Source organism: Trichoderma asperellum, chromosome 4 (genome assembly GCF_020647865.1).
Source record: "Trichoderma asperellum chromosome 4, complete sequence".
NCBI lineage: Eukaryota > Fungi > Ascomycota > Sordariomycetes > Hypocreales > Hypocreaceae > Trichoderma > Trichoderma asperellum.
The window spans coordinates 1,146,722-1,170,757 of NC_089418.1; the positions used below are offsets into that span (position 1 = coordinate 1,146,722).

Consider the following 24,036-nt stretch of genomic DNA (forward strand, 5'->3'; position numbering starts at 1 on the left):
AAAGAAAGGAAAAGAAAGAAGGGGAAAAGAAAAATCACTCCTTGAAGGAAGCACATATCCACATCGCCTCTTTTCCATCTTTCTATTTCCTGCAATTCCAGTTCGCCGCCCAGTTCGCCAACTCAGAAAGCCCATTGGCAGGAACAGCATGGGCAACCTGCGTCACCATTGGGCTATTTGTCTTGAGGCCCGCCAACGCCAGTGCCGCGTTTGCTTCTGCTTGCGCCTTTGTTTCGATCTGTGCCGGGCGAAACCTTTTAGACGTACGACGCTTGGTGTGTTTATCTTCGCCAGTGCTCACCTCCAGAGCTTTCCACTGGGGTGGGTTTTCCAACAACGTGACTAGCGGGTCTTGAATATAGAATGCCTCCGGCATTGCAAATGTCGCTGCCGTTCGTAAGTTTACCGAAATTGAAGCTAGAGCGTCATCTACAGATCCTTCAGATACAACCAGCGATGGCGTAAATGTGGCAGCTGGCTCAGACTTCGGGCGTAGAGGGGGCAGCGTCTTCTTGTCTTCCTCTGGGCCTTTATACAGGCTATCCAATGCGGCACGCTTCTTCCCAACCGCAGGAAACACAAATTCCTCTCCATCAATAATCTTCCTTTTCCTAATACGGGGATTGGATTTGACAGAGTGTAGAATAGAGCTAAACTCTTCCACTGTGTTGACAGACGGGGCTTGGGCAGGTGTCTCGGGCACCTCTTGTTCGGCTTCTTCCGCGGGTTTCTTTGTCCGGCCATGATTTGGATTTAATGTTGATGGTGTCCTCTTTGGCCTTTCCATAACTCCTGGTGCTGACCTACGCGATCGTCTTGGCTTTGCTTTTGGCGTGCTGATAGGTGGAGGATCGACAACGGCAGCTTCAGAGACGACTTCGACGGGAGCCGGAAGGTCAGGGTTGGTGGTAATGGCTGCCGTAGCAATGTGTAATGGCGGCAGAGGTAGTGGTAGAGGAAGCGCTAAAGAAGAAGGTGGTGGTGGTGAACTACCCGTGATTCTTCGCAGCTCTTTTAAGATTTTTAATGTGCAGTACGCGCCATTCACTTTGGTGTCCCGCAAGGCGACGGGATTCTGAGCGGGCAGCTTCTTCTTCTCCTCTTTATTCTCTTCGCCGGCTCCTCCTACTTCACGCTTCTTCCTGACCTTTGGCGGCTCTGGATCTTGCCAAAGCTTTGGGATGCGAACTTGGAGATCGGCCACCCAAGCATCACAATCCCATTGAATCCAGTAGTCGATGATGTCTCCCCAGGAGCTCTCTGACGGTTTGGTGAAATTGACAAACACCACTTTGCCGCCCTTGCTGTGCACTGTCTTTGCAAACTCTCTGACCATGACCTTGAGGCCGTGGACCCGCAGGCTCGTCCCAAGGATCAGGAGCATGTCCGGATATAAAGCAAGATCATGCGTCACGATGGGGCTGATAAGGTGGGCATTTGGATGTTCCTCGCCATAGAGCACAATGTCGGGACGTAGCTTGCCCACGCCCAACGCACGTTTGCCCCTTTCTTGGCGAGCTTCCGTGGCGCCAACGCAGTGAGGACATTCAGGCTGTTGGCCAGAAAGCGTCTCCACTTCGCGGTCATCGTCGTCCCAAGAGCAAACTTGTCCGCAAAGGAAGCATCGTAGAAGGTGAAGAGAGCCATGCAGGAAGACGCACTCCACACCAGACCGTAGCGCTGGCGCCTCCTTTCTTGGGACTGGCTTGGGTTGATCTGGCGGTGTAGTAGTTTCGTCTTCCGTCTTACCACTGGGCTGGGATGATGTGGTGCTGGTCTGTGATTGCTGCTCTGGTGCATTTGTTGGCGTCTCGCTTGGTGATTGGCTGCTAGAGGTAGCAACATCGCCGCTATTCTCACCGCTGGATACTTCTTCAACCATCTTATTGAGCTGTGCGGTGTTTGCTGTTGACTTGCGTGAGAAACGACCTCTGCTGCCCGGCCCAGCCAGAAGAGACGTCGACAGGCCAACCTTTTCCTCAATTTGGTCAATGTTTTGCGTGTAGCATCGTACGAGCTTGCCACGATCCCTAAGGTGACTGATAAATTTATGTGAGCTTGTAGGCTCGGCCTCCCGGACTTTTTGCCTCAGTGATGTCGCGAACTGGTAAAACACCGAGGTTCTCGTAGGATCTGACCATATCGATGCGTCAAAGAGATCCTTGCCCTTCATGTTAGGCAGAGTTGTCCTTCCCATATTGGACGTTTGGGAAGCGGAAACAGGATTTGGCAAATCCTGGGACTCATCTACTTCGGACGGCGTGGTGCTGCTGCGGCGGCTCATATTTTCATCTGAAGGAGAGGAGGGATGGAAGGGGTCGAAGAGAACTGGTGGGGGCGAAGAGAGAGGGGACGAAACAAGTTTATGAGAGACGTCGGCAATATGTTTGCTATCTTGGGCTCGCAGTGATGATGATGGACTAAGTATAAAAGCTTCCCTCGGAGGGGAGGATGGAGGAGATGTCGTCAGTTGTGGCGCGGGCAGAAGCGCGGGCTTTGGATGTGAAGTGATTGAATGGCTTTCGTTTAACGCGTCGGGACCTGAAGCGGGCTCTGTTTGTTGTATATCGGTGTCCCTGCTGGAGGCTAGAGCTTCGGATTCTGCGCGCGCTTTGATGTCTTCTCTTAGCTGTTGAGCAACTTCATCCATATCTGGAGAAGGCTCCCGCGATATACTGCTTCTACGTTTCGCCGAGTCATCCTCTTCAACGCCGCCGGCGGCGGCGGCGGCAGTACCATCAGTCCGGGAGCGCTCGACCGATCGTGTATGTTGGTTCGCAGCATCGAATTGAGCTTGAATAAGAGAGTATAGTCCATTCTCGGAGCGAAAGTCCTGGGTTAGCAGTCAGTATCCGCCAGATATGAAGCACACCTGCCGAGTCGATTGACGAACCGGAATGCCAGAATTGGTACTGATTCCAGCGCCAGTCACAACCACCACCTTTCGCGACTTGAGCAGCGCGTTGGCGACATCTTGAAGAAGATCGTGAGACTCCGGTTCGACGTGTTGCGTAGGCATCTTGAGAGAATGAGCGAGGCCAGCTGCTGGTACGGAAGATGCCGAAGTGGAAGATAGAGATGCGACGTTTGATGTTTACGGCGGCCGGGCAAAACGAGAGAACGGAAAATAAACAATAGAACCAGGAAAAGAAGGTTTAAGAGTATGCACGCCCGCTGGTTTCAAGGCGGTCGAGCAATCAAGCTCGGCGCCGCGTTCTGGTGGCTGAAAGTAACTTGCTTTCTCGATAAACTCAGGATTCTATCAAGTTGATCCAGCAAACAGCCTGAATCGGCATCGTGACAAAAGGAAGATGCAAAAGTGCGGAGTGGAAAACGGTAGTGCGATATCCCTGCCGCTGGGCCGAGCCGGAGCGTAAGCGTGCTGCCGTTGCGAGAAATGGCTCCAGCTTCTCCTTTGGGAGGCTGCCAATAATCTGATGTGGACGTAAAGTCGTATTGACCGAGGAGGATTCGTATGGCGCGCGCGATAGCTTTGCGTGGATGTGCCGCTGAGGCAAACAAGCTTGGGAGAGACGGGCGACGGTGCGGGATGCGATCAATCAGTGGCCGTAAAAAACCGGGGAGAAGAGAAGAAGAACCCGAAGCAGAACAGTTCGCTGGCGAGAAAAACAAAAGCGCTGGCCGGCCCATGCAAGAGAAGAAACGCGCGAATCTGAGGTTAAGCTGAGCCCCGGTCGATGTCGGTGAGAAGCATCTGACGCGCGAGCGATGGTGTCGCGGGTTTGGCCCACTGCGCTGTTGCCAGTCGCCAATGGCGGCGTAGCGGCGCGGCCTTAGTGGCCTGCCACAGGCCCATCGGCGGCCCTGGAGCGCGTGGCCAGCGGACTGGGCCAGCGACCCTTGGCGGGTCAGCTGGTCCAGATTTAGCGCTTTAGCGCTGGGCGCTGCGCATCATTGCCGCTGATGGAGCAGCCCGGCTGGTCCCTGGCGCTCTGGAGCTCTACTGCGGCTAGGACAGGCACGCATCCAACTCGGAGTGCACACCATCTTCATTCTTTATCTTGACAGCCACTGATGCTAAATATGGCTCTCTTGCTTATTATGTCGGCCAAACAAAAACTACACAGCTAGCTATCTTATTATACATCGAAAAGAACATTCAGCAGCTTATCAAACTCTTTCGGCACCCCAAGCCCGGTAATGGCGTCCCAACCTATGGCCGCCGGCCATCCTCCAGGTCTCGTTCCGTTGACGATGCAAGAGGCGCTCTGCCCCGACGTGATATCCTGCAGAACAGACTTGACACTGTCTGAGTACAGAATGCCGTTGAGGTACCCCAGAGGCTTCTTGCCGGCACGCAGCCTGGCGTCGTTGATCAAGGCAATGAGGGATGCGAATAAGGGAGTGCTGGCGCTGGTGCCTTGCAGATAAGTCGTCGCTCCTCCAGCGACAGCCATGAAATCAGTGCCAACTGCGGCGACATCGGGGATGGCGCGCATCGACGCGTTGTAAAGTCCATCCAGGTGTCCATTTAGGGCCTTGACGTAGCTCGTCACTGCGCTATCTTGCCACGCCGGCCGAGAGAAATATTGAGAGAATCCGCCGGTACTGAAGCTGGCGCCTCTGGGCGGCTCCATCGTGTTTTCCACAGCGCCGACCGAAGTCACCCAGGGGCAGGTGGGAGGAAACGTCGCCATGGTGACTGGCCGGTGTGTACCGTCGTTGGTGACACACTTGGAGTTTCGACCTCCTCGAGCGCCGCCGTCGCCGGATGCGAAGATGATGGAGGTCCCACGGGCCGTGAGCATGCCAAACAAGTTGCAGACACGTTCTGCATATTCACGAGGTACCGTCAATTCGTCATCAGAGTATGAGAGCGACAGGACGTGAGGAACTTGGTCGTCGGGCTTGCCGAGAAGGTAATTAAAAAACTCCAAATAAGGCTCGTTATCGTCATCCTCTCCTACGATTGGAGTCCCGTTATCATCCAGCTTGACTCCTCGTCCTCCGGTGATATAGTATGTAACATTTGTAGGGTAGCCTATTGATACAGCATAATCGACATCCAGGGCAGCTTCTGAGCCGGATTCGGATCGGTTTTGCGAATTCACACCTCCATTGATCAACTCGACGTTAATGGAGCGGCCAGTTTTGGCGATTTCAGGCGCAGCTGTATTGAGAAACTGCTGCAGGTCCTGCAGATTGGCATTTTCCTCTAGGAAACCAGCCACGCCAAAAATGACCGGCGAGATGTCGTTTGGAGGCGAATGTGTGATGTTGTAGAGCTTGGTAAGGCACGCGGGATCGACACCACCGGCGCAAAACGCCTCGTCCTGTGAGTCTCGTACGGCCTTGGGCGCAGACACTGCTGGTGCAGACATGACCTGTGCCCTATGGCGAGCCGACATGAAGTTGGCCAAAGGATGGATAAAGCTTATGGCATCGGCAATAGAATCGGGAACCGTATATTTGGTGGTACGAAGCACAGGCTTCCTCCCCTCGAAGGAGAAACGGCTCAGCTTCATATTCAGCAAGGGCTCGGCTTTGGCGACTGTCGTTCTGACGTGAATGAAGTCATTCCTGACAGTGCCAGAGAGGCCGTTCTGAGAGAGCCAATGCAGCACGTCGTCAATGTCCTTTTGCGCCGGAGCCTGCAGTTCACGGATCTCATCCAAAGACAGACGATTGCCATTGGCTGCCATCTTGGACTCCAAGTTGTCGATATTGGGCTGCCGCAGAGCGATTGACATTCGAATGTGGCGCGAAGGGTTCACGACCTCGTTCAACTTTGTCCATCCCGTCGGAACAGTGAGGACTTGCTCGAGATGCTTCCCGCAAGCCCCAAGGCTCGCGAAGAGTGAGAGCTGTGCTGCCCATAGCAATGCCGACGACTTCATGGCGAGCTGAAACCTGTACTGGATGAAGGGGTAAAGAGAGAGGGGGAGAGTCTTCTCGAGAGCCTGAAGGTGGCACTGCTTGGACTTTATGGAACCGACATAACGGCCCTTCCTCTCGCCTTTTTTAGGGGGAGATGCGGGAGGACAGCTTGTGATGCATGCCCGTCAACCACGGCGCGTGCGCCGATATGTGAGACAACCACAAGGGCAGGTCGGGATCAGAACCATGCTCGCCAAGAGGGTAGCTTTGTGATAATACAGTTAGCACTGCCGAACTGCGCCATCATAGTCCAATCCGCTCCGTCCTTCGCAAACAATCCGAGGGACCCTTTGGCATTACATATAGCCGTAAACAGTATTACGAGATGCGGATAGATACGAGTAGCGTGCACAAGGCACGGTCGAGTAGCACTCGGTGCTCCATCTTGGCGGGATAAATGGCATCGTTGGCCGGCAGCAAATAGGCGATGTAACCCCAAGCGTTTGAGCCGTTAAACTATGATAATATGCTTCTTTTCAAAAGTACTCTAAATGGAACGCTGCATGTCGAAAGTTCCTCAGCCATTGGGGGGAACAAGCGATGATCTAATTCCGAGCTGCCAAGCTGGGTTACGCGCGCCTTTGCCGCGTTAATTCAAGTAAAAACCAACGAAGCTAGCAGTTGGAAATTCACGGACATGCAATTCCTGCCCCCCCTCCTCGGGGGGGAGAAAGATCGGCAGGTCCCGATATCAAGAGTTGGCGCATCTACCAGTGGAATTCCCGTATTCGGCGTTGATGATTCATGAGCCGAGATGAAATGAAATGTGGATTTGCGCGGGGGGTTCGCTGTGAAGGAGAACAAGAGTGCATGAAGGAGCATAAAAGATCAGGCGTCATTATCAATCTGATTGAATCTTGAGTTATTGACGTCTCCTTTTATTGAACAGGCTAGCGTAACTTCATTCCAAAAGGCCGTATCATACAAGTATGTAGCCCTCTTCATACCAGGTAGTAATTACCTAGTGCTAATCGAAAATAGCCACTTTCGGCTATGTGAGCTACGAATAAGACAATATAGGTAGTTGGCCAAGCCAATGTTAGAATCCTATAAAGATGTCTTTGGTCCCTGGCTTCTAAGACAAGACAAGCAGGCTGTGTCAGGCCGCGGCGCGGCCGGAAGTACAATTCACGAAAAAAAAAAAAAAAAAAAGGAGACTGTCAAGGTTGTCTGGGGTGTTTCGACGTCAGTCCCATCAAACGTTCTTCCCACTCATTTGCCAAGTTTTAATTGCGGCATGAAGTGGCGATCGGCGCATTGAGCCAGGTACAATCCGTCAATTGAACCGGGATTTTCAAAAAATAGCGCCGCCGACTGGCTGCCGCTCAATATTTCCAATCGATTAAGAAATTGCGTGTATGCTAAATCCATTTTCATAGTGTCCAAAACGCCCTCTGTGTTTGCCTTCCAGCAGTGCACCGTATCTGAATGTTTGGTGTTGGCAATAGCCAAGTTTGCCTTCTTTCAAGAGCTGCAACTGAGGCAGAAACGTCAAACTATATAATGACCCCCCTCTCAGCCCTCAGTCGCATCATTAATTTCTTGGGTCTCATTAAGCACAATGTTATAGCCCCAAGTGTTTCTATAAAATGCAGTGCATTAGGGTTTTCGTTGGCCAATTAGAACTTCACCCTCCTCACCGGCGCATGGGTGGTAACGAGTCGTCTCGTGGAGGCTTGATATAATCTGCAATGCGCTGGCCAAACGTCCTCATGGAAGGCTGCGATTTCAGCTTTTTCAAACCAGCTGCCGATGCCGATGATGGGATAGATGGCGAGTAGCGCCCGTCGGTACGGCCGCCGTTGGACGAGGAATAGTAACCGCTGTCGCGATACTGGCTTCGTGCATGCACGGCATTGGCGGCCTGGCGGAGGCGCTCTTCGTTTTGAGCGGTGGTCATGAAATCGGCAAAGTCCGTGGCGCTGGCCTCGGAGGGAGTATGGACGTATAAGTGGCCCGCGGCTAGCACACTCAGAGGTGAGCTAGCGTAGACATCGATTACCGAGTCTTTGCTTGGTCGTCTCTCCACCTTTCGTCTGAGCTGTTCATGCGGCGCGGTTGCGGTTCTCGAGAAGCCGGAGGCTGCATTCCGGGGGACGTAGGGACTTTTTTTTGTGAGATTGTTTTGAGGCTCTGGGATGGCATCGTCCTCTCCGTCGTAATTTGCGCTGGTTCTGGACCAGAAACGATCCCGAAAAGAGGGCTGAGGCCGTAGTCGTGGTGCAGGCGAGGCTGTAGCAGGTCGTGCCGCCGGGAAATTTCCTGTGAACTGCCGCAGAGGAGGTCGAGGCTGATCCATAATGGTAATGTTTCAGGTGTAAAAATAACGATGTGCTATGTATGTTATGCCACTATACTAAAGCTTAATGCTGGATGAGACGGAGCAATCGGTTGCTGATATATAAGTATGTTGTAAGAGCGTCGTCGTGACGTTGAAACAAACGAGTATCAAAGAGGGCACTGATGTTGAAGACACTAATGCTGCTAATATAGTTAAAAATGGCAATAATGACAAAACAATGATAATGAGAGAAGATTGAGAATAATAACGATGATGATAAAATGAAAAAGAAAGAAGAAGAAGAAGAAGAAGAAGAAGAAGAAATGAGGGAAGGGAGGCGAAGATGCTGCGCAAGCGGGCGTCTTCAATTCGTGTCGCTGGATAACGCCTAGCCAATAAAAAGATATTCGCCGTCCTGCTCTGCCCAGGCTACGTAAGATCAGAAAACCAGCTGTGGGAAAAGCGGGTGATCACAGCCTTCTTGTATAATAGAATACTTTCTGCGGTGGGTTCTTCATTGCCCCTTGTCGGTCGATCGTCAGAAGCTACCGCTAGCTAGCGAAAACCTTTGAGGCTGCTGTCATGATGATAGGCGGCCAGAGCAAGCGAGAGAGCGGTGTCTAAAAGGCAATAATCGGAGGCGCTAAGACTTACACCTCACACCATACATGCGTCCAAAGACACCTGTCTCTGGTGCTGGGCAGAGAGCTGTGGAAGAGAGAAGCGATATTACATGCGTGTCTTGGACAAGTCTGTCTGTCTGTCTGTCTGTCTAACGTGCTGTCCTGTCCATCCATCCACTTTCCAGTTTTGGCGGCCGGGGACATATTGAACTGAGTCAAGCCACGTCCGAAAGGGCTCCCCTACCAGCGGCCGAAACTAACTGGACATCGACGAGTGATGATAGCAGCAGTAATAGGCAGTAGTATTAATGGGCTGTCTCGGAACGGATCACGGACGCTGGTTTGATGAGTGGCTGTAACTCAGGATCCATTCAAAGAGCCGCTAATAAATCAATGTCTTATTAGGGCTGGCACATGCGCGTCATCCTCCAGCGTTCATAGGCCTCTCAGCCTGCGCACGCGGCGACGTTGAAAAATGATAGATGATAAGGTGGCAACGTTGATTTCCCAGCTTCTCATGCCGCATATGGCGGCGTTCACGGCTAGACCGCGTCAATAGTTGCACGCAACCCAGCTGTGCTGAAGATAAAAATGATGCTTTCAGCAATCGAGTGGACTGGAGACAGGCCATATTTCAGTAGTCTGGAAGAAGCTGACGTCTAGTGCGGCCCTAGGTCCAAGAAGCGCCATCAGAGGTGAAACTATGGCTCACGATCGCCAAATACTCATTTTGTTGGCGCCCGGCTAGTCCCTTGTCTATTTCAGCTGGGTGAGCTACTGCCGGCTTAATACCAGACTTGTTCTAGCAAGCGGGGAGAAGCAGCTATTATTCTGTTTTGGTGCCCCATCGGGGTATTTTCTGGACCATAGTAGCATGGATGCCAACAGACATGGCGAGTGTGTATGCCCAGAACTAGGCAATCAAGCCATCTGCTAAACCAGAAAGGCGTCGTCTTGCCAAATGCTTGGCTATAGAAACCCGATCCGGCGGCCTGATCTTGACAGCTCTTGTGCCCAATGTGGAGCTACTCTTTATCAGCAATAGGGTGCTAATAAGTCGGCTGTACTTCTCATGCCCCAAGAGGTGAGCTGTAGACAGATCAAGGCGCCAAAGAGATTGGATCAATCGAAATCTGGTTCGTCAAGCGAGTGTAAGTTGGAACACGAGGGGTTTCATTTGAGTATTTTACTTTGCATATACCTTACCTGCCTTGCATATACTTTGCAGAGATGAAAAGGTAAAAAATGGGGTTCTGATGAAGTGACGTTGAGAGCCGAGTTCATGTTATCAATGGAAAGGCTTATCGAGCGCGTGACCTCCGTCTTCCACAGGATTAGACACTGCACCTTATACTAATACAATAATATACACGGATGAATACTATAGTACTAAGGTATTTATAAATTGTATTAAAACTTTTCTTAAGTATTCTTCTACTTTTATATATGCCAAGTGGAAGCTTTCCACCAATGGACGAAGAGAAAGCCTCTTCGAGACGCTACCATTGGCATTTCTAGAGATTCTACATCACACAGTTCAGTTGTTTACAAACCACCATCTAAAATATTGAAGCCACATTCGGCAGCTCGGAATAGGTAGGTACTTAATCGTAGCCTTCAGGACTGTTCCCAGTCCTCCGGTAGTACCAAATTCATCACTTCTCAACTACATTCTGGACATACATTGAAAATGATTCTCTTCGACTGCCCAATAAGAATTACTCCACAAGACTCCGACATATTCTATTGAAAAAAATGTCCTCAACACCACAGATAATGCACGTAATTCATGCTTGTAAATAGCCTGCTCGTATCCGAAGGGGAAAAAAAAAAGTTCTCCAGCGGGCGGATATCCCAACAATTTTATTTACGACAAGGTGCTCCAACCTCAGGGCAAATGCCCAGGGACGCATCGTAATACGAATAATCCGGGTGCTGGAGCGGTGCCACTATCGGAGCCGCCGGATTCACCGAGCGCTGCCAAACTCTCACTGGCCTCGTATTCATAATAAGGTTCAAAGAACAGTCTCGCAGCGTTAGCCGTAAACGGTGCAGTAGAGAGATGTTGGATCGTAACCAACTGAGGTTGATAAAGACCGTAGAGATACCGGAGCAAACATACTGTCGCTGAGCCGCAGCCTGCCATTGTACTACTGGTGTAGTGTGTTGGCCGTATCTTTGGCTACCGCACCATATGTCAGTCGACGAGAATCCGGCATGGGCCCTGTTTCGCATAAAGCGTCTCGTTCTCGCCCGGCTATTCAACATCAATGTCGCTACTGCTATTTTCCTTGAGTGCATGAAACGGCACAGTGTAGAAGAAAAAGATATAAAGAGGGTTAGTAACCTGGTTCAACTGGTTCAACCACGGACTCCCATCATGCCAGCCACCTCGTTCCTCAAGCGAGGAATTTGGATTTCTTCATCATCAGAAGAGTCAGCAGCTTCGGCACTGGCTCGGTCAAGCATTCTTTCAATATCTTCATCTCGTAGGACTCTCCTAGCAGTAGCATGGCCAGCACCAAGCCCAGTAGGTAGTGAAAGGGCCCCCCTCAAATGGCTGTTGGTCCCCTTGACACGTCTTTTTGGCGTAGCACCATTGGGACTATAGTATGCGTGCTGCGGCGAATCCACGTCCATGGGAGATCCAGGAGGATGGACCAGCCCTGGAGACCTATCAAATCCGGCTCTTCGATTGAGATTCGACGGTCTATGCGCAGGAAGACCCTTTCTAGGTGCACTGGGTAACGCGTGTCTTGCAACGCTACTCCTGGAGGCACCAACTTGAGGATTTGGAGACGCGGACGGAGAAAAGGTATGCTTCAGATTGGCCGAGTTATTAGGACTGCTCATAAAAAGCAATGCTTCCATGGCATCTTGCTCCCTAACATTCTGATGAGACGGGAATAGAATTGGATCGGTCATGCGCGCGGGCTGAGACAGGGACTGGTGGGAATCAACAACCATTGGCTGAGCAGGAGTATGAGGAGACGCCGAATGAGAGTGGGAGAGCATGGTGGGGGTATATCGAGGGCTTGAATTACGACGCGGGTTAGAGCGCGCAGCATTGATAGAAGGTTGAATAGTCGCCGGAGGGGCGAGAGAGGGCTTGTTGGACATCATGTTGGACATCAAGTTGGGGGAATCAGACTTGCGGCGAATGGCAGATTGCTGGGCGCGGTGCACTTGAGCAGACGCCGCGGTAACATCCAAACGTGGGCTCGTAGAGGAGCTGTGTCGTCGGATAGTGGAGGAGCCAGAAGTAGGCGAGGCGGCTTGCGAGGCGGCCATTGATTCGACTTCTTCGATAGAGTGGCCTTGCCAGCCAAAATTGACCTTGACCATGGCGTAAGAAAGACGAGTCTTGAGCTCGGCAGACAGCTAGAACCGCGGTTAGTTTACCACCCGTGTGCGCTGATGCGTTGGGAATTATCCCACGTACCTCTCCTATTGTGCTGCCGGTAGATGTGACGCTGACGGCGCTCAGATTCCTGGCATGGCCGTGGCTGCGATCTTTGATCTGGCTCACGTTGGCCATGCCGGCCTTGACTTCGCCATCAGCCATGCGTTTCCTGGACACGCTAGCAGCCGTGCCAATGGATATTCTGTCTCGGGCGGCTGCAAGGGTGGAGAGCTGCAGCAGGTGGTCGGTCTCGTCCGTAGCAGGGGCGGAATGCTGTCCAAGATATCCTGCAATGCCATTGTCCGTCACGCTGCTAATGTCGCTCGCGGGAGGCGTCACAGCATGAGCGGAAGAGCTGGTGACGTGGGATTCCTGGGAGTTGGTGACGGTCAGAGGAATGCTGACAGCGGAGCCGGGGCCGCTGGCGCCAAGGGCGTCTGATTGTTGCGATTGTTTCGGGGACGAGGAGCCGCGGGGTGATTCTTCCACGACCTCGGTCTGGGACGACGAGGACGCAGCATCGCCCGCCAGTTCGGTCGCGGCGGACATGGACGAGGCGGCGATGGGCGACTGCCGGCCAAGCGGCGAACGGGAGTCGACGCCGTCCATGGTCGGAGGCATGTCGCGCGGATTGCTGAGCGAGCGCGACAACCCACAGCGTGCGTTACGTGAGAGGTCTGGGCTGGCGTTTAATGGGGTCTGATCCAGACGACCGGCGGCAGCGACAAAAGGGCGCGTCGGCGCGTCTCGACGTGGGCGTGGGCTCTGGCAAACAAGGCTCGCGGCCAAAAAGCAGCGGCGTTTGTATCCAATGCGTCGAGCCGATGGCGTGTGTTGAAGCAAGAGAGCGAGTGCCTGGTGGGCTATCGGGACAGAAGAAGTTCTGGTTTGTGTGTGTGGGTTACGCGCGGTCCAGTCGCGACGGATGCGGGAGGGACGGGCAAGGACGGGATCCCCCCCAAAAAGTCTCCAAAGAGGCCCCCCCAATAGGTGCCAAAGAGCGCTAAACTCCAGCGCTTTCACTGTCCCATGGGCGCTCCAGGGATTTAATTCCAACGGATGGATCAATATTGACTTTTTTTCGCCTTTCTTCAAAATGGCAGCAGTATTCAGCATTAACATTAAGCGCTGCACTCTTCAAACTTACGCAGGAGAGGCTGCAACTTAGCCATCAAAGGCCTCGTAGCCTCTGAAATCTACCCTCCAATGTCCATCCAGTGGCATTCGCCATCACATCGCTCAGCGGACCTACCTCACTGAGGCTAGGCGCGAAGCCATCACCACAGTTGCCAGAGTGCCAGAGCATCACGCGCACTAAAGCAGCAGCGCTAAGCACGTGGGTTTGAGTGGATCCCACGCCTTGTAGAAGAGATGCATATTCGTTAGATTTTGACACCTTTGGGAAAAAAAAAATGTTTGGCCAAAAGTTGTCCAACCCTGATGGACTGTCATGTCGTGTAAGAGAAGGAGAGGGTGCAGAAGAGAAAGGCTTATAACAAAGAGCGCTTGCTTGGTTTACATACCCCTGATGTCGGGCTTTTTTGACCTTCGTTTCTTTTTCTTTTGGCAGAATCTTCATCGCTCGCTAAGATGCAGCAGCGCCTGTAGCTGCCGCTCACATCAACACAGCGCATAGCACCTGGAAAAGAGGAGAGGCACCGTTTGTTTTCTCTCTCTTGTACCATTCATTTGCCCACCAGATGCGATGCCGCCCTCTAGTGGGCCGCGCATTTTTTTCCCGCAGAGCTCAGAAAAGCCTCAAACGGCATGCATTGTCGCTCCATCTGTGCAGGGTTCGCCGTTAGCCACCACCATTTGGCCGTTGCGTTGTGGGACAAGCTGCACGAACAAGGACTTTTTGGCTGTCCTCGCGCGCTCCCCGCCCCAAAAAAAAACCCGCGACCAAGTGAGACCGGGGGGGTTTCTCCCCTCGAGATGCAACGCCTATCCAGAATTCAGCTGGGAGGCAAAAGTGGCTCCAGTCGATTAGTTGCTAATTTTTTTTTCTCTCGTCCTGGCGACTCCTTGTTCTTTGAAACTTTACTGCCGGCGTTGGCGAATTAAGAGGCGAAGGCGCTCCGCAATGGCGTCGGCTGCGCCAACCGGAAGCCTTTTTTTCATGAACTGGCGAAATTCTTCAATGACACGAAACCACGTGAATGACGCGACTGGTCTTAGTGTCTTAGTCAGCAGCTTAAGACTCCAATGACTCGGCCTGCGGCACTCACGGTTATTATTAGCATCGCATAGTGGGTGATGGGTAAGGGTTCTTGGTGCGTGATCTGTCAAGCAATCTTTAGATGCTCCTTGCTGCGTGATGTATTACATGCTGCCGGGGCCAAACAAGCGAGTGTAGGCTCCAGCTCAGGCATCTTCTGTCGAGAACTACCCAACTGATACGTGCTGATTACTTCCTAAATCAAGCTCTTATTATTGTTCCTCTATCAGTACCGCATCAATCATCCACATGCAGGCTCATCTCCGCCAACACCATGTGATCCATATGCCCCGCCATCTAGAATGACGCCCTCGTTATCGTCCAGATCATCCTGAACCCTCCTCCACCCCTTACTGCGGCTGCCTCGTCCTTCTGCCTCACTCGCTTTCCCCTTGGCGTCGTAAACAGGCCGCATGGCTGCTCCGAGGAGTGGATTTGTGCTGAATGCTCCGCCAGCATTCTTGTTTCCAGATGTCTCTTGAAGAGCTCTCGTGTCAATGTCTTCAGGCTCCTCGTCTTCTTCTGGGGTTACTGGCCGTTCGATTGGCGCAACTGTCTTCACAACTCTACGACCAGCGAGGTCAATGCTGATTACCTGCTGTCGCTTCTCGTATTCGGGCCGTGCGTTCCATTCCATCTCACGCATGATTTTCTGCTGTCTTTTCAGTTCCTTTGCGCGCTCTTCGGGCGTCGCCCACATGCTACCCGTTCCACTCATTGCACCTGATACGTCAAAGTCCGATGCCTCATCTCTCACAGTCGTCCGCTTTGCATTTTGTGCCTGGAAATTGAGCAGCTTATCTCTATGCTCCCGTGCCTTGGCCGCTGCGTCAGATAATGAGGGAGCGTCGCCGTCCAAACCCCGAGGAGGCGTGAATGGCGCAGGTGTCTTGGCCACATCTGCTCTGCGATGAGCTGCCGCATTGGCCGCCATCTTCTCTCTACCACGTTCGTCTTTAAGTTCTCTGACCATGGCCTGAATCTCATCGGAACTTAGTAACGGCGTCCCGCAAAAGGTACAAGGGCCCAACCCTTCCTTTAGGCAGATAACTTTTCCACAGGAGAGACAGTTTGGTGCGGCAGCTTGAATAGGGTGCCTCGTTGCTACGCAGTTGCATCTTCTCGATTTCGCATCCTTCTCCAGCGTTGGATTAGTCGTAATCTCCAGAGACCGAATCGCAGCATCTAGATCGGCCAGCGCTGTAGATTGACCTGCCATTGGTACGCCTCCTGATATTGAAACTTTTGTAACATTTCCGCTGCTTGCTGGCTTTGGTGTAGATGTGCGGGACACAGGTGTAGATTTGGGTTTTGATTTCTTAGGCGGGCCATCGGATATGAGGTAACCACTTGCTGCAGAAGTACTCTGCTTCGGTGCCGGCGCTTCGACCTTGGCAGGCTGCGTCTTCGCTGGGGTAGGCTCTTTGATAGAAGGTCTTGGCGGTGAATTTCCTCTTGATGGTTGGTTGCTATTGGGAGCACTGGATCGCTGGGATATGTATTCCAGATCGGAGTCCCTTTTGTTATATGCCTTTCCAGCCGGGCCGGCATAATCGTCAAGCTTTCGAGCTTCAAGTGCATGCAGCGGTGCTTTCTTCTTCTTAGCCTGCCTTGTAGGTCTCGGCACCGCCTCTATTCTTTCGGCAGCGGCTGGTTTTTGCGCTTTGGACTGAGTTTTAGAAGAAGATGAAGCTGAAGGGGCCGGGGCAGCGGCAGGCTGAGGGAGTGTAGGGTCTTTTCGGCGAGCGTTGAATGTAGATATAAAGTCGATTACGGGAGGCGAGTCGCCCAGCAGATTGCTAAAGTGCGTTACGGCTTCGGGCTTGGAGAGGGTTGCGGCATAGTCGAGAACCTGCTGCAGCTCATCGTCTGGCAGTGGGAGCAGGCGAGAGAGTTGGTGGATAGACATTGCGGCAGCAGTGGCAGCAGATGTTGAATTGGTGAAGCTCTGTGGGATTATTTCTGGCGCTGGAAGTAGCGTCACTGAAAAGCAGTGGAGGGGCTAGGAGCTCTAAGCTGGCTTATCAGCGCCTACTTATCTGGAACGGTAGATGAGTCATGCCGACGGTCGAAATTGCGCTGCTCAGCTTTTTGGAGAAATAAAATCCATTGTGCACGATGAAGTAATGTAAAATTCTATAGCATTCAATTTGAGACAAGATAATATAACGAACGTCACTCATCGGCTTCAACGCTGCGCCGGCACTTACGGTGCATTACATTGCATTGAACTACAAGATTGGCCAGTAAGAGAAGGCGTCTTAGCGGCACATACAGCACAACTCTGTAAAGCAGAGCCAACAATGAGATGGCCGCATTCGATTAAAACGAACCATCAAAAGTGACAGAACGACCTTTACATTTTCTGAAAATATATTGTTCTGTTTCCTTCTCTTCCCAGTCATCACGTATTTGCCAATAAGCCTTGTAACATTAAAAGAGAAAACTCTATTGTATTCGGTATTTAACATTGTCTAGGCTGCCCGGTATCAATTATGAGCATCTAAGAACATTGTTTAGCTTTCAACTCTATAATTATACCTCTTCATCTTGCTAAATGATTTTCGCCGCCGTCGCCGTCCTAATGGAATCCAAGAAGAAAGGAAATCATGACCCTGACGCCGGCTGCTGACGGCCAGCAGCCCATGCCTCAATCTTCCTCTTGCGCTCCTCGACTCTCCTCTCGAATTCGGCCACCTTTTCCAATCGCTCCTTCTCTTCTTCCTCGGCCTTCTTCTTCTCAATCTCCTTCTTACGCGCAGCCTCGCGCTTGAGCTGTTCGGGTCGGCGTTCGGCAATGTCGCGCGGGCGGTAGTCGCTGAAACCCTTCTTCAAAACAATTTCAATGACCCAGCATAGAGCATAGTCGAGAACCATAACTGTGGTCATCTTGGTCTTGAATTCTTCGGTAAACGGCACAAGCTTCATCTGCTCATTGATTTCAGGCATAAGCTCCAAGGCACAGACAAAGGCGAGACCAGAAACGCCAACAATTCCGTAAAACATGGCCCTGTTCTCACGAATACCCTCGCGGAATGGTCGGCCCTGGTAGTTGATGGCAAAGGTAGAAATCTGCTGGATCAGTTGGAGCAAGTAAACCGCAGAGTTGAGCAGCGATGGGGCAAATTCTGCTTCCAGATCAATGTCTCCTGAGCGTCTATAGCAAAGTTAGTACATTACGAGGCACCTAAGCGGGATAGAGTGAGAGATGCTTGGCACTTACGGCTCAATCTTATCGCACAAACGAGCGATATAGATAAGAGTGACAATATGAACGGCGAACTGGCCGAGAATGGATCCGATGATGTAGACGTTAAAGATGTTTGGCTGAGGTCGCTCTTTGCTAAGTCCTTCCACGACTCGGGCTCTCGAGATGCTCAAGAAGCAAACAGACATGAGCATTCCACTGATGGTATATTGAGTGTCACCAAATTTGATGCCCTCAAGATACAGGACAGACAGGGAGTAAGCGCTAATGAGGCAGTTCAATGCCAGAATCTTGTACATCTGGATTGTGGCAACAAGCGTGCAACGGCCCTGGCGAATAATATTAGGAATAGCAATGACGTCGCGAAGCTTCGAGGTGAATGGCGCGGCAACGGAAGCATCGCCCAGTTTCAAAGTCGGAGGTTCATCATCACCCATCTCAGCCTCCATCATGCTAGTTGTCAGCCTATCAGCCAAGGTGGCTGCCTTCTTGTTCACGTCTTGTTGGCGATTGTTCAAGATGCTCTGGGCACCAGGAGAGGTAATAGTCTCCACGGGATGGCCATGCTGTTTAATGTATTCCTCGGGCGTAATCTTCTTTCTGGAAGCCTCACGCTCGATCGCCTTTTGGTAGTTAGGGTTGGTAGGTCCAGGAGGGTAGAGGTGAGCAATGAGGACGGGAACAGGAGGCGAAGGTTGATTGAATCGGTTCATGAGTTCGCACTGCTTCTGGTACATTTCCTTAAGCTTAGTGTTGCGAGCATGTTCCGCAATGCGGGTCAAATCTTCCTTGGTACCATTGAGGAGCGCAACACCAATATGAGCCTGTTTCAGAGCACCGACATCGTTGGTACCGTCACCAGCCATCAAAGTATAGTAGCCCATATCCTTGAGGCCGAGAAGAATATCCTCCTTCTGCTTTGGCGATACACGGGCGTAGACCCAAGTATGGCGGAGAAGGTCGCCCCATCCATCCTGGTCCTTGAACTTGGCAAGAGCGTATCCAGTTACACAGATATCTTTGTTCTTCAGAATCTCGGGATCGATGGGCTTAGAAGGATCGACATGAATGCTTATTTTGTCGTCAACACTCTTCCAAATAAGCTTCTCGCCGCCAGCATTATCCTCAGGGGCATCCAGAATAAGAACATCACGGTCAACAATTTCGACTTCTCGAGCGACATGGACAGCGGTCAGAGGGTTGTCACCAGTGATCATAACAACACGGTGGCTACTCTCGTTAAGCATCTGTACAGCCTCTTTAGCATCTTCTTTGAGAGGGCAGTGAAGGACCAAAAAGCCAGCGAATGTGAGATCAGCTTCGACTTTCTCTCGCTTCAAGTCATTGATTTTGCTTGCGCCCAACTCAGAATCAACGGAAAGCTGTTTGTATGCTAGTGCGAGAACTCGAGATCCCTTGCGTGTAAAGAACTTATAAGTTTCCTCGTAATCGGCGGGCACCTCGACTAGCATCTTCTGAATCGTCTCCGGAGCACCCTTGACGCCGGCAAATGTACCTTTGATCTTTTGACCGGTTCTTGTGTGAATACCATTGACAAACGCGATAGAACTCTGACGCTTGAGGGCTGAGGAGAATTGGAAGCGGCGCTTGATGTGAACGTTACCCTGAGTGGTACCAGCCTTGGGAGTGCTTGAAAGAACATCGTTGCGGCCAAGGCCCCAGCCAAGAGAAGTAAGAGTGGCCTTCTCCATGGGGTCTCCCACAACATCGCCTTCATCCAGTCGTACCAAAGCATGGGCAGTAGCAAGAACCAGCTGGGTCTCCAGGCTAGCGTGTTTCACATCAATAATGGTAGAGTGAGCGCCGTCACCTTCCCGCTTATCCTCAACATCGGTATGATTCAGGCCCAACCCGGCAATACCTTCAACGACCAAGTCTTCGCCAGTAAGAGTTCCTGTTTTATCGAAGCAAGCAATGTCAATGCGTCCAGCGTAGGGAATTCTGAATGGCTCAGTGCAGAAGATGGCTAGTTTTGAAAGGGCTGCCAAGCTAGTGTTGACCGCGAGACTAAGTTCCATGGGCAACTCTGGAGGCACAACACTGGTAACGATCAAAACGCAGTCTAGCAAAAGCTTCGAACGTTTGCGGTCCCTTCGCACGCCTTCATCCCAGACGTACCACGAGGCCGCAATCGCAAAGACAAGAAGGAACAGAATGAACAATAGGGCCTCGAGGTTGTTCGCGGACACGCGCTCAGTCGAGTAAATCATAGTTCGGACCAAGCTACCTTGTGAAGTTTCGAAACCGGTCTTGATAACAACAGCCAAGGCTCCATTGTCAGGGGCAGGAGGGACACCAGAAGCCAACTTGGGCTTCTCTTGGTCAGGGTTGCCGTGAGTAATTTGGAGGATTTTGGTGCCACCCCAAAGGAAAGCGTTCTTGTCAAGTGCTTCAGGTTCAAGTAGAGCATCAGCCGGCCGCAGCTGGATTGAATCCTTGAGCAAAGGGGTACTTTCTCCGGAAAGCATAGCCTCGTTAACAATCGCAGTGCCCTCAACCAAGATCATATCACATGCGACGCCGCTATCTTCTTTTGTTCGACCAACAGACACGAGGTCCCCAGGTAACAGTGCATCGCTCTGAATCTCGGTCCACTTGCCGAGGCGGTAGACCCAGACATCGTAAGGCTTGATGCTCATTCCACGGAACTCGTTCAGGGTACGCTGGCGCTGCCAGACAACAGTACTCTCAAATGCGACAAGCATGAAAAGAGTGAACAGCGAGTAGTACCAGTATTCATCAAGCATCCACAGGCCAACACAGAAGATTTGGAACACAAAGAAAGGCGCGACAGCATGCTCCTTGAAGAGCTCTGTAAATGTCGGGACAGGAATGTCGAAAGTGTTTGTACCATAGTGTTGCTCGATGCGGGTCAGCTCGGACTGCTTGTCGATGCCTCGGCAGGTTTGAAACTCGCCAATGGTGGGCTTGGGCTCGGCGTCGATGGCATATTGGAGGCAGCTGAAGGACTTGGTATCCGGATTGTAGAGGAAACGGCGTTTCTGGAACAGGAATGAGATGTTGGTCTTGCCACCAACCTATGGAGAACATGTGCGTTAGCTCCCGGAAACGATACAAATACTTGAAACTGCCAATGGGACGTACCTTATCTCGCACCAACTTGCAGATTTCGCCAGAGCCAGCGTTAGCGACAGGAATAACTTTGATCAACTGGGCATCTTGGACATCCTGAGCCTTGCTTGCAGTGAATCGCGCATCGAGAGCCACGCTCCAGTGCGTGCTCAGCCAAACAAGGGACTGGGCCGTGATGATGGCTCCGCACCACACAAACGTCCATTCCGAGCCGCCAATGTGCTTCTCGTAGAGATCCTCGGAGAGATAGTATCGAAGGAAAATGGGCCAGACGATGGCAAAGGGCCAGACATAGGCATGAAAGTGAAATGGCAGCGGACGAAGCAACTCCGCATGCTTAATCTGCGGATTGTCCACGAGGGCTGCCATGGCAGGCAGGCTTGGAGGTGGGCGGTGCCTCCTGGAGGAAGATGAAGAGGCGAGACAAGCGAATGATTAGAAATACGAACGTAATCTTTCTTCAATCATCCGAGAAGAAAGAAAAACAGCAGACGAAAGGGTCTGCCAGACGGAGCTCGTCGGCGGAGTTGGAGAAATCCAAGCGATCTGTACTTTTCATAGCGGGCATTTGGTGGCGAGACATTGGCCGCCGATGTCTTAGTCAGCTATCGCGATAAGGACCAGTCCCGCACGTCATTCCCTTCCCGCCTAGACATGACTACTAATGAGTGCGAATGGCTTCTAAGGCGGTTCTGGAGGGGAAAAAACGAGATCTGCATTGAACAAGGATTTGATAATGAAGGGCAGCTACTAACCGTTTAAAAATATTGATATATGTCATTTTCTTGATATATCCAGGCGTTAATCTACATTGAAGTTCTCTTACCGTCAACTTGCACATCTCTATTACCACCATTGACGATTATGCTAAAGCGAGAATCATAACAGGAGATGCAATGCAATTTCTGGACATAAACACTCAGGCTGTCTTTAACTATCATTAAAACGCCTTTATAACAAATCTTTTTACCTGGGATTAAAACATTATCTGCTGGAAAGATTATAAGCTTATGAGCCCCTTGTAGGGTATCGCTACAACATAAGCAGTTCCTCTATATCATCATTCAGTGCACCTAACCCCAAGCCAAGGTCTTCTAATTCAGCATTGCGAGTATCTGCTTCAGCTGCAAATTCAAGAAGTTGCTCCAAAACTGTATCGCTGTCCTCTTCTTGATCTGCATCTACTTCTGTGTCTTTTGATACTCCGTCAACGCTCCTTGGAACAATCCTGCTCGACGCTTGTAATAATGCATCTGCCGCCTTTAATCGTATCATGTCGTATAATCGCTTATCATATGTTAAGAATGGTGAAATCATCTGGTACAAAGCATGCAGGAAGTCAACTGGGCCGCATTTCCAGCTCTCTCGATGAATAGTGATGAATGATTTGCAGCGAGAGTTGTGAGTGTCAGGCAGAGACGTATGGTTGGAGGTGCTTGTAGTGCACAGTATTACATCTGCCAACGTGTTTGTAATTTCAAAGGACTTAATTAGCTATATCTGCATTAGTTTGGTGTTGATAAAACGATATGCTGTATGGGTTCCTGTAGATACGATGTCACTTACCTGATCTCTTCCCAATGAAATCAAATGTTCCTTGGAATTAACTGTGATTGAGGCAAGGAATTCTTGAGCTATTTGAGATGGAAAGAAGAAAGTCATTGAATCATGATCAGCATAGGAAGATAAGAGACTCCGAGACATGGCTTGCTGCCAAATCAGAATTCGCATCCAATGCCTTGTAATAGTATAATCCGCCCTTTGCACCAAATCATGCCCAGAAAGCTTTGGAGCAATCATTCTTAAAGATTGTTGAACTGCTATCAGGCGATACTTTTCAGAATGAGGCTGAGAGGTTTCATGCATGTAGCTAGTGGTACGGTAGAAGAAGGCGTCAAAGGCCACAAACAGCGTGGCAAGTTCAATTAGCCCCTTTCCATATCTATCAAAATCATCCAGATTGGCAGACGGTATCTGAACTGTATCGAGTATGGAGATGGGAAGATCATGTTGAATAGCGTAGCCCCTTTATTTGTTTTCAGAGCATTAGCTACTGTGTTTCTTCGAATAGATATGGAAATTATCACGTTAAAGTTATTTACCTTTCGCTCACCCACAAAAGAATATATACTAGACGCTTCTGAGCAGTTACGGTGGCTTGGTAATCAGTCCAACCGTTTGAAAGCTGATTGGTTTCAGATTCTATGCGATCTAGGCGGAGAAGTCGAGCGATGGAGATGCTCTCTTGCAGAAAGATCATGGAAGCATTTCTGTTATCAGCTCTTGCGTGGTAGACATGGAGAAAGAAGGACGTGAGAGCCCCCTCCACGGATGGATTCTCCCGATAATTCGTCAGGGCGCGAAGGCGGTTACACTCCTTCTCCAAGTATTCACTAGTGATATGGGGAGGCATGTCCTCCATCTCACTAAGGTTCAGCTGAGCCATAGTGGCTGAACACAGAGCCAATGCCATGATGTACACATCATCAATGTACGCCAAACTCGGTATACTCGCCGAATTGTTTATTTCAACTTCCTCAAGTCTAGCCAGAAGACTTGAGACATGGAGGACTGGCCAGACCGGATACATCCGAGAACTGTAGCATTCGATGATCGGCTTGAGTATTGACAGAGCTAGCCTTTCTATGCTCACACAAGCCGAGACCTCTGCCGCAATCCCTACTGAATCCAAATTGGGGCAACTACTTGCTATACGGGGCAATTTCTGCCCCTCAACCCTCCATTTCCAATTGCATCGCTGCGTGAGCTTTGAAGTCTTTGGGCCGCGCTTCAGCACCGGCCGTGAGTAAGTACAATCAAGCGGAGGTTGTGCGTCAAGGCATTTGCGGCATGGGCGGCCATTATCGCACCGCGTTTTGCGCTGAACACAGAAATCGCATGACCTCTTGGCCATGAGCAGTTGAGCGAAGATGGATGGAAAGTTCCGAAAGGATCACTGGCTCCGGAGTAATGACGGGAAGTACCGCACTCGCCCGGCAAACGCACGATGGACAGAGAGAGGTTGTCAACTTTCCGCCTTCAACCGAGGTGTCAGACTTAACTCCTCATACAGACTTATGTATGCATGAGGAGATGGCTCTGAGGTTTGCGTCGCTACCCCACGCTCCTCCGCTATCGAGCGGGGGACGGTTAGCGGAATAAGCGGGAGGGCAACGGGAGGTGACGCGGGAAGATGGGGCTGGAGATAAAGCGGGAGGAATTTGAGACGATCAGCAAAAGGCAAGCTCTTCTGGCTGTGATGCTCTGGTGCCGAAATAACTTATTGCAACC

General features: G+C 51.1%; 9 protein-coding genes across 9 annotated transcripts; all 9 read right to left on the reverse strand.

The window, feature by feature from the left end:
• Nucleotides 1-82: 82 nt before the first annotated feature.
• On the reverse strand, nucleotides 83-3,019 carry TrAFT101_006771 (uncharacterized protein; the record flags this gene model as incomplete). Its single annotated transcript, XM_024900658.2, has 2 exons — nucleotides 83-2,833; nucleotides 2,894-3,019. The coding sequence occupies 2 exons, from the start codon at nucleotides 3,017-3,019 to the stop codon at nucleotides 83-85; spliced, it is 2,877 nt and encodes a 958-aa protein (XP_024758425.2).
• Nucleotides 3,020-3,180: 161 nt separating this feature from the next.
• On the reverse strand, nucleotides 3,181-3,651 carry TrAFT101_006772 (uncharacterized protein; the record flags this gene model as incomplete). Its single annotated transcript, XM_066127872.1, has 1 exon — nucleotides 3,181-3,651. One exon carries the CDS (start codon nucleotides 3,649-3,651, stop codon nucleotides 3,181-3,183), a length of 471 nt encoding a protein of 156 aa, XP_065983985.1.
• Nucleotides 3,652-4,100: 449 nt separating this feature from the next.
• On the reverse strand, nucleotides 4,101-5,858 carry TrAFT101_006773 (uncharacterized protein; the record flags this gene model as incomplete). The annotated part of the gene is made up of 1 exon (XM_066127873.1): nucleotides 4,101-5,858. One exon carries the CDS (start codon nucleotides 5,856-5,858, stop codon nucleotides 4,101-4,103), a length of 1,758 nt encoding a protein of 585 aa, XP_065983986.1.
• Nucleotides 5,859-7,534: 1,676 nt separating this feature from the next.
• Nucleotides 7,535-9,997, reverse strand: TrAFT101_006774 (uncharacterized protein; the record flags this gene model as incomplete). The annotated part of the gene is made up of 2 exons (XM_066127874.1): nucleotides 8,834-9,997; nucleotides 7,535-8,379 (listed from the first exon to the last, which is right to left on the reverse strand). Exon 2 carries the CDS (start codon nucleotides 8,195-8,197, stop codon nucleotides 7,535-7,537), a length of 663 nt encoding a protein of 220 aa, XP_065983987.1. The 5' UTR covers nucleotides 8,198-8,379; nucleotides 8,834-9,997.
• Nucleotides 9,998-11,163: 1,166 nt separating this feature from the next.
• Nucleotides 11,164-12,814, reverse strand: TrAFT101_006775 (uncharacterized protein; the record flags this gene model as incomplete). The annotated part of the gene is made up of 2 exons (XM_066127875.1): nucleotides 11,164-12,183; nucleotides 12,245-12,814. 2 exons carry the CDS (start codon nucleotides 12,812-12,814, stop codon nucleotides 11,164-11,166), a joined length of 1,590 nt encoding a protein of 529 aa, XP_065983988.1.
• Nucleotides 12,815-13,376: 562 nt separating this feature from the next.
• On the reverse strand, nucleotides 13,377-13,784 carry TrAFT101_006776 (uncharacterized protein; the record flags this gene model as incomplete). Its single annotated transcript, XM_066127876.1, has 1 exon — nucleotides 13,377-13,784. One exon carries the CDS (start codon nucleotides 13,782-13,784, stop codon nucleotides 13,377-13,379), a length of 408 nt encoding a protein of 135 aa, XP_065983989.1.
• Nucleotides 13,785-14,213: 429 nt separating this feature from the next.
• Nucleotides 14,214-16,409, reverse strand: TrAFT101_006777 (uncharacterized protein). Its single transcript, XM_024908522.2, has 2 exons — nucleotides 14,434-16,409; nucleotides 14,214-14,373 (listed from the first exon to the last, which is right to left on the reverse strand). Exon 1 carries the CDS (start codon nucleotides 16,330-16,332, stop codon nucleotides 14,665-14,667), a length of 1,668 nt encoding a protein of 555 aa, XP_024758428.1. The 5' UTR covers nucleotides 16,333-16,409; the 3' UTR covers nucleotides 14,214-14,373; nucleotides 14,434-14,664.
• A 392-nt stretch (nucleotides 16,410-16,801) lies between these two features.
• On the reverse strand, nucleotides 16,802-21,271 carry TrAFT101_006778 (uncharacterized protein). The gene is made up of 3 exons (XM_024902672.2): nucleotides 20,758-21,271; nucleotides 17,647-20,690; nucleotides 16,802-17,580 (listed from the first exon to the last, which is right to left on the reverse strand). The coding sequence occupies exons 1-3, from the start codon at nucleotides 21,112-21,114 to the stop codon at nucleotides 17,031-17,033; spliced, it is 3,951 nt and encodes a 1,316-aa protein (XP_024758429.1). The 5' UTR covers nucleotides 21,115-21,271; the 3' UTR covers nucleotides 16,802-17,030.
• Nucleotides 21,272-21,643: 372 nt separating this feature from the next.
• On the reverse strand, nucleotides 21,644-23,805 carry TrAFT101_006779 (uncharacterized protein). The gene is made up of 3 exons (XM_024902019.2): nucleotides 22,848-23,805; nucleotides 22,312-22,771; nucleotides 21,644-22,239 (listed from the first exon to the last, which is right to left on the reverse strand). Exons 1-3 carry the CDS (start codon nucleotides 23,657-23,659, stop codon nucleotides 21,778-21,780), a joined length of 1,734 nt encoding a protein of 577 aa, XP_024758430.2. The 5' UTR covers nucleotides 23,660-23,805; the 3' UTR covers nucleotides 21,644-21,777.
• Between the last annotated feature and the right edge of the window lie 231 nt (nucleotides 23,806-24,036).